At 39.5% G+C, this 9,348-nt stretch overlaps 1 protein-coding gene across 1 annotated transcript; it reads left to right on the top strand.

Moving 5' to 3' along the window:
* Positions 1-3,272: 3,272 nt before the first annotated feature.
* Positions 3,273-8,944, top strand: LOC308102870 (protein unc-93 homolog A-like; the record flags this gene model as incomplete). The annotated part of the gene is made up of 8 exons (XM_080452726.1): positions 3,273-3,362; positions 4,337-4,518; positions 5,261-5,490; positions 6,562-6,681; positions 6,922-7,133; positions 7,308-7,443; positions 8,077-8,208; positions 8,583-8,944. The coding sequence occupies 8 exons, from the start codon at positions 3,273-3,275 to the stop codon at positions 8,942-8,944; spliced, it is 1,464 nt and encodes a 487-aa protein (XP_080308852.1).
* Between the last annotated feature and the right edge of the window lie 404 nt (positions 8,945-9,348).

Genomic DNA, 9,348 nt, shown 5'->3' on the forward strand with positions numbered 1-9,348 from the left:
AAACTGATGGGGAAATGAATTCAGTGTTTTATTTAAGGTGTCTGAACAAAACAAAAAAACAGGGACGTAGACTGTGCCAAATCAAAATACAATAAAAACCCACTAACAGAATGTACTACACTACCAAATACAAGGGGTATACTCACACCTAACCTAGTGTGTTTAACGACATGATATGTAAAGGGTTCCCCTTTATCTTACCTATGTTTCCCTGATAGAAACAGAAGGCTGAGACACACACACAAACAGGCCTGAAAGTAAGTCTGAACACAGACACAGAGCCAGGTTATGGTGGAAGGGAGAAGGGAGAAGGGCATCATATGGTGCACAGGTGTATTTATCGCAGGTGATAGGAGATTATTGGTGGACTGATGATTGGAGGACCAATGGGATGGTGATTGGTGAGGCGGAGTTGAGGAAAAGAAAAAAATAGAATAATAATAGGGAGAAAACAGTGGAGGGAGGGAAAAACAGACAACACAAGTACATAATGCAAACACGTAACATGTGGACTCTGGCTACCCCCTACTGGTAACTTTACAGAACATTTTATAAAAAGTTTAGCCAACCAACCAAGACTGCCCTAAAATGTACATTCTTGTTGGGAACAATCACATTCAGTTGTGATACTTGATACTTGTGATACTGAACTGTGAAGCCTTCCCTTTCCATCAACAACAACCTGGTGGCTCCTGTTGACAAGAAAAAATGACAAGAAAATAATTAACCAGATGCTAGGTTTGATGTTTACCCGGTATCCTAGCTACGGACTACGAAGGGACATCACATTTTGTTATTCACATCACTGGCTTCCGGTTGCGGATGGGTGTTGCCCGCACCCAGTGCAAAACACTGGTGATGATGACTTGAAGAAAATCAAGGGCATGGCTTACCTACTGTAGACTGTTATCATGCTGTAGTTACTTTGTTGAACTTATTTGTTTTCTTTTTATTCTTTGCAGTTTGCACTTGCATCACCATTTAACCGGTCATTTGTTGACTAAGGTTGATGCCATCTACTCCGATCTTGCACTTGTAATTTGCTCTGGATAAGAGTGTCTGTTGAATTCTTACATTATACGTTTGATCAATTTAATTGTTTGATTTGCAGCATTCTGAATGCCTTCCACTGCATATTGCTTATCTCTGACATAAAGGGATGGGTATGGTACACACAGATCCTTACCTTGCTGTGTTTTTACAACAGGGTGGCCTGCTTATTGATATGACAGTATAAAAACATAAATCATATCGGACACAACCACGGCCTGTCTCAACACTGATGTCTAGAGGTCTATTAACCATTCATTTCAAGGCTTGAACTGCAGTCCTTGTATTTTGAGGTGTTTGTGTAACACTACACAAGAACAACTCATGAGAGACTAGCTAATCAATCTGTCATGCCTCACTTATGTCCCAGTAATCCAAACGTTCAGGTATTTGCACAATCTTATCAAATAAGTCAACACATTGTGAAAGTAATTAACCCATATTTGTCAGGACTACTATATTGTGATAACGATAATGGTATCCACATACTGTACACACGTTTACTGTAAGTGATTGTTTGGACTTAAGAACTGGACTGATAATATATTTGTAGAAATAGAATAATTTCCTTGTATGGATCAAAGGAAATGGAAGGAAATAGGAAGAAAGGTTTTGGGAAGCTGAGATTGTGGGAGAGACAAACAGGTGAGAAGGAGACAGTGTATGAAAGACATACAGTCAGAAAGCTGAGAGGAAGACAGTCACACCTAGTGGTGCTGCCCAATTTACATTTTGTTTTACACATTTGGATTTCTCAGACAAAATACTGTTATAGCTTAATCAATTAACAAATGAATGCCAGTATTAATGACAAGTTCCCAACAGTAATTTGCAGACCTGTTGCATCGAGTTGTACTTGAAAACCGTTACAATTCCAAGATTGACAGCTTAAGTTCTGAAAGCAGAATAATGCCCATTTATTTATCTTATATATAAGTATACATTCACGTTGATATGCAGGCTCTGACCATCTTGACACATACCCAGGTGGGCCTTGAGTTACAAAAGGTGGAGAACCACTAGGAAAGGTGGAAGGGAGACTGTTTACAGAAGGAGACACTTAACAGCTGTATCTTTATCAGGAAAGCAGATAATGCAGCGTAGCGACAGACAGTAGGAATGCTGAGGGAGACTGTATAGGAGAGACATTAGGAAAGAGGGAGACTGTAGGAGAGACATACAGTAGGAAAGCTGAGAGGGATACAGTATAGGATAGTAAAAATCCTGTTCATTAGCTGGAAGTCATTATTGTATCTAGAGTGACAGATGTGATGTGTATATGTTTTGGCATAACTGTAAAAGTCAGTCAATCATTTATTCGACTGTGACACGGACACTCTTAATCTACTGATAAACTGATGTAAATTTCACAAGACACACACACCCTACAAGGTTATTTGAATGAATCAAAATTGGTTATCATTACAAGATTATTTTAACAATTTCCACATTACATCACTCAAAGCAGTTCATGGGTGCAGGGGGACAGTTATACAGTATGTGTATTTACAGGATGGATTAGGGAATATGTACAGTAGGGCCTTATCTCATTCTGTGGTCACAAGGAAAGGGTTAAAGGTTTTACAGGAATCGACCATTGCCCTCTGTCACTCATGGTAGATGAACTGAATGTAAATACTGCTTCTCGAATGTCACTGCCCTCAATAACAAAGAAGAAGAATAAAAACAGGACTTAAAGGTTGAGCCTAAATGAAGCAGGATAGGGTAGAGGAAGAAAAAAGGGTGCGATATAGAGGAGGGGAGAGGGATGGCGAGTATGATTCGATTGATTTTCTTTGTTAAAGTGTCATGCTTCCATGGAAGCCCAGCCCAAATGGACTTGCAGGACACATTTCCATTGAGAGAGAGAGAGAAGGAAGGGCAGGCCAGCAAGGCCTTGGTTCAGGGAAGGATAGAGGTTTATTGTTAGGTGGTTGATAATGTACTTTGTCTTTAATGGTTTATAAAAAAAGATAAGGTTCATCTGCCTAACAGCATAAAAAGAAAACTGGCACAACAACAGCAACAGTCTGTGAACTTTGAACTCAAATATGGCCCATTTGACTATATCAAAGACAGACTTGTTTCCGCCAGAGAGAAGTTCCTTTGACTTGCTCTTGGATTCATTCTTGTTACTCTGTGAATCTGATTTACGGGAATATACAGTAGATTATTATCATTTTTTAAAGGCGAAGTCCCTTGGGGATTTACGAAAAGCAGATATGTTCAACCGTAACTTAAAGAACGTGCTTGTGGTCTCCGTTGGCTTTCTGTCACTGTTTACAGCTTATGGAGGCCTGCAAAGTCTACAGGTAAGTTCACAAGTTGACTCAAACAGATGGGTGGTTCATTCAGGCACAGCAGAGTTTAAGGTCATCTGTTGAACTATAGTCTAAAGTTGACAACGGCAACTCAAACACACGCAAACTGACATCTACATTATTGTCTTAGCAATAAGACCAGTTAACATCAGAACTTGAACAAGTTACTTTTTTGTAACAATGCAAAAGTACATAATGGAATGTGTCATATTGAGTCTCATCACATGCACAGTAAAATCCAGAGTTTTACTTTGACTCTGAGTGTAAAAATTGAACATTTATACATGTTCCAGATTTGACTACCCATCTTGTAAAATTCTGTTTTAGGCTACTTAACCATTACCTTACTTTTAACTATTAACATATTTGTTTCTAGCAAGACACCTGTTCAACATCTACATTCAAATTATATTGTAATGTAGACCATATATTTTTGGTTGCTAAATTTGGGAATATATAATTTTTAGATTAGTTTTACTCAGAATTAAGAAATGTAAATCTTAGATTTTTTTGGATTGTGTACGGGAAGAGAATCTTCCTCTTAGTAAATTTTTTGTCATGGTGAATCCAGTCAAATCAAAGCCATGGGTCATCTCTCTCTAAGCAAAGTATATAGAACGAGCGACCCCCCCCCCCGTCCCGTCCATTGAGTTCAAAGTAGAGGTAGCGCCATCTTGTGAGGTTTTCAGCTATTACTTTCAATGGTGTGATGTCATGTATTCTTTCTATACCAAGAATAAATAACTGTTTACTTTTATTTTATTTTATTATTGACAAAAGTTCAAACTAATTTCAGTCACAGCCATTATTTGTTTATAGTGTTTGGTTTAAGTCTCACCCACATACAATGTTACTCTATTTCTGTACAATCATTACATCAACAAACACACTGTCACTGTTTGTTTATGTTCTTTATTAATGATCATCCATCCCTCCATCCATTACCCTGTGTCTCTCCTGTCCAGAGCAGTCTGAATGCGGAGCAGGGGATGGGGGTGGCATCTCTGAGCGTCATCTATGCCTCCATCATCGTCTCCTCCATGTTTCTGCCCCCCATAATGATCAAGAACCTCGGCTGTAAGTGGACCATCGTGGTCAGCATGGCCTGCTATGTCTCCTACTCCTTTGGAAACCTCTATCCTGGATGGTGAGACACCAACCTCTGTCTGTCTGTCTGTCTGTCTGTCTGTCTGTCTGTCTGTCTGTCTGTCTGTCTGTCTGTCTGTCTGTCTGTCTGTCTGTCTGTCTGTCTGGTCGTCAGATCTCAACACCACAAAGACCTTTTGTCCATGAATTAAAACAAGCATAAAATCATCTAGAAGGAAACTCTGTGCTTTCAGGCTTTCTCTGATCTTAAGAGGCATAATTTAACTTGCTTGAGTTAGGTAATCCAGCACTGAATATTACTACACAGTTGTTTTTTGTCAAAGTTACACTAGCGTTGCATTTTAATACATGAAAAAGCAAGGATCTATTTGAAAAGTCTATTGGGAATTGGAAAGGTCCTGGTTGTATCACTGGGTTAGTTTCAAAGTGTCCTTGAGCAAGACACTGAACCCCTACCTGCTCCTGATGAGCAGGATGATTCCTTGCATGGTTGCATAATGCCGTCCGTATGTAAATGTGTGTATGAATGGGTAAATGTGTAGTCAACACTTACTCAATTATTTAGGTATTTGGTAGCATTAAAAAAATGTGGAATCTGAAAATAAAGCCAGTAAAATGTAGGGGAAAAAAGGTTTACGTACAATATTATGGCTGAAGCTGCGAATAGACATTGACTTATGGGCAGTATGGTCCTTTAAGCCTACGTTATACAACCATGTGACAAAGAATAAAATTACACCTCAACTTCAAATCATGTTCAATATGTTGAATTTGTCATACAGGTACACACTCATCCCTACCTCTGTGATCCTGGGTTTGGGCGGTTCACCTCTATGGTCGGCCAAATGTGCCTACCTGACCATCTCTGGAAATCGACAGGCCGCCATAGACGGCAGGAAGGGTGCCGATGTCATCAACCAATACTTTGGCATGTTCTTTTTCATCTTCCAGTCCTCTGCAGTCTGGGGAAACCTCATGTCCTCTCTCATATTCCAACAGGACTCTAAAATAGGTAATATTATGCTTTATTTCTATTAGTTTAGGTTCATTCAGAATCCCACTTGACTGTCAATTGTAACATGGTTGGAGGTCCCCATGGTAACATGTTGAAGTTCTTCATCGTATAATCACAACCACTCATTGATGCACTAGGCAACCATGTTATATTTTTATGACATCGCCGATGACAGCCTAAGCTGGAAGCATTATGTTTCCGTCTTGTCCGGGAACATAATGTGAATGCAATATTTGTGAATGCAATATTTCAGGAATGCCTTGAGGGAATGTCATGACATTTGGCTCAAATGTCCACTTGGACTCAAGGATGAACTGATGTCGATGTTCAAAGGTCAAGGTTACTACTGTATGACCTCATGTACTGTATGTTCCTCATGGACACGATATCTCTCAGGAATGCATTGAGGGAATTTCATGTCATTTGGCACAAACTGATAGAAGTAGGTGGCCAAAGCAAAGGTCAAAGATCACCTAAACAAAATACTATCATCAAATTCCTTCAAAGTCTTCATTTACTGTATATGAATCTGGACAGACACAGATGAAAATGTAATTTTTTGGCAGAGGCATACAACCACGTTTGATTATAATTCGATTATTTTTATTAGACCTTTGTTCATACAGGTAAATCCTTTTGAGATACTGTACAATGATCTCTTTTTGAGAGACCTGTGTACAAAGTACAGTCACTGCAAAGAGTAGCCCTGAAACATATACAAGCGTCATGTGAACCATGGCTATGCAAAGACGTGAATAGATTTGCATCACGCCATCGACACTTAGGTGAATGACACGAACACGAAGACACGAATGAACACAAATGACGCTGTGATCAAACTCAAGCGAATGATTGAGTAGAAAATGTGCTTTGCGTCCGTGGTGAATACACCGTTAGAATGAATACAAATAGACAACAGCCAAATGTGATGTAACTCTTTGATTTACAAGATCCTTGTAAAGAAAGATTAATTAAGGGCAGGTGTTGTGTTGCAATATACCTGTCTGTCTTAACATCCTGGACAGACTAGTAATGGCTTTGACTAATTAAATGTATGTGGTTTCCCAGCCAACATCACAGAGGAACAGTTGGAGCTCTGTGGAGCGGCTGAGTGTGACGTCCAGCCAAACGTCACCACCATCAAACCAGAACAAGAACTGGTTTGGACGCTGGTCGGAGCCTACATCGGTAACATCATGATCATTTTATGCTTTTTATTTTGTCTTTATTTTGCTTTATTATTATTATTACAATTATTATTATTATTATTATTATTATTATTATTATTATTATTATTATTATTATTATTATTATTATTATTATTATTATTATTATTATTACCATTATTATTATATCATGTCTGGGAGTTTCTTTCTAGTGATCCATTTTCAAAGAAAATGTCACTCACTGGGTTTGAAACTGCTCTAGGAGTCGGGGTGTTGGCCATGATCATTGTGGCGGTGTTTCTGGACAACATTGACCAGAGTCAGGCCAGGGAGTTCCGTGGGAACCGGGAGCCATTCTGCAGCACGTTCTTGGCCACGTTCCGCCTGCTCAGAGACCGCAGGCTCCTCGTCCTCATCCCTCTCACCATGTACAGTGGCTTTGAACAGAGCTTCCTCTCTGGCGAGTACACCAAGGTGAGGGGCTTGTTTCCTTGTGATGTGGAAAATGTGAAAAACATGATGTTGCTGTGATGTTTCCGAGGCTTCTTTAAAACCAAACACTTACTGTAGCCGTCGTCGTTGTTGTCATCATCATCATCATCATCATCACAACCAGCACATATTTTAATACTTTTGTTTCCATTACAGAACTATGCCACTTGTGCACTGGGCATCCATTATGTTGGCTTTGTGATGATCTGCTTTGGGGCTTGCAATTCAGTGTCTTCCATTCTCTTTGGGAAGTTGGCTATGTACACTGGCCGAGCTCCTCTCTTCTTCCTAGGTAAAGTTCATGGATACAACATACCTTTAACAATGTAAACAAGGCAATCTAGAGCTATGCATAGTTGAGGATGAGCTGCTATGTTTCAGCTAGGGATGCACGATTAACCGGTCATCATGATAAATCAGGTAATAAGAATGCACTGTTTATAAGAATTCTGCATCTGCACCCAGAATCACAGTTACTGTATAACAGTTGTTTGGTAAACCCTACTGGAAACTTGTATTCCACTATTGTTATTGGTTGATTTGAACATTCATCCCTAGTTTCAGCCCACGTTTGTTTGGGCATTTTTTGCACCCTCTGGTGGACACATTTGCTAGGTTCATACTAGTCACTGCTTTGCAAGGAGATTTACACCTGTAAATAATTTATATTATTACCGGGAAGTCAATTTCTTCCTTTTTGTTTTCAACAAATTACAAATTAACACAAATTAATACAATAATGAATTGAAATAGAGAGGATTAAGACCAGAGCTACAGTAGAACAGGGACTATTTACATTGATTTTCAAGGCCGAGGATAAGAATATCTAGCTACAGTATATATTTTGTAGTTAAGACTTCTGATCTGACTCACCATAATTCAATGAGCAACAAGATTTCTCAGTGCCACGTCTCTCCATTTGCAGCGGCTGGGATCAACTTCTCCTGCATCATAGCCCTGCTGTACTGGAGGCCTCATCCCGACCAGCTGCCCGTCTTCTTTGTGTTTCCTGGTCTGTGGGGCATGGCAGACGCTGTGTGGCAAACACAGACCAACTGTGAGAATAGAATTAAATCCTTAGATAATAATATAGCTTAGATAAATCATGACTATATGACAGTGTCAAAATAGCAGCACACCTTTAACTGACCAGATCATCAATGGCATATTGGCATTGGTTTACTTCCAGACAGAGAGCAGTGTTGCATCTCGTTCCCCCTCTGTACCCTCAACTTACCGTCTCTCCCATCTAATAAAGAAACAAAGAAAAGGCATATAAAATAAATAAAAAAGATAGAGATAAAAAAAAGGTAAAAAAAATATGGGTATTTTGGGGTTTTGATTAGATCCTATATTATGTTGAATTTATTTTTAAATATATTTTGGAAATATTGAACGATGAACCTGAGGTGATGCTCTTTCTCTCTCCAGCCATCTATGGAGTGCTCTTCGCCAGAGACAAAGAGGCAGCATTTGCCAACTACCGCATGTGGGAGTCCCTGGGTTTTGTCATCGCCTTTGCCTACAGCACCTTCATTTGCCTGGAGACCAAGCTGTACATCCTTCTGGCTGTCCTGCTACTCACCATGGTCACGTACCCCATCGTGGAGTACTGGGAATACAAGAACCCCACGATGCCCATCGAACAGTTAGACCACATAAACCCAGTCCACGAGAACTCCGACCATGATGAGGTCTACCATGAAGAGGCCTACCATGAGAAGGCATATCATGAGAAGGCCTACCAGTCAGAAGTATCAGGCAAGCACATCATAGCTCAGACCAGTCTGTAGATTCTGTCAGAAGTAACAAACACTCTATAGCGATATCAACAACAGCAAACATTGTTTTAACCCCAAAAATGTCACTTACAGCACCTTTAACTCTGAAAGTGTAAATTAGATCTGTAAGGGTCCATTAACATGGGAGTTAAATTAACATTCCAATTGTGGTCAGTGTGGTCAGTGTGGTCTGATGTATTTATTCCATGGTTAAGGATATCTTGCAGAAAGTTTAACTTATGCCTGTACATGCACTGACTAATTATCCTAATTAGCAGTATTACCTCTTTTATTATTTTCACTCGTTGCATCTGGAAAATATGAAGTGATAATACAATATTTTGTGGACCATGTGTTAATATGTAATACTGTACTGAAGGTCTCGATGTTGCTATCTTTAATCTAAACATCCTTTG

The sequence above is a fragment of the Gymnoscopelus braueri genome (assembly GCF_963280865.1).
Source record: "Gymnoscopelus braueri genome assembly, chromosome: 16".
Taxonomy (NCBI): Eukaryota; Metazoa; Chordata; class Actinopteri; order Myctophiformes; family Myctophidae; genus Gymnoscopelus; species Gymnoscopelus braueri.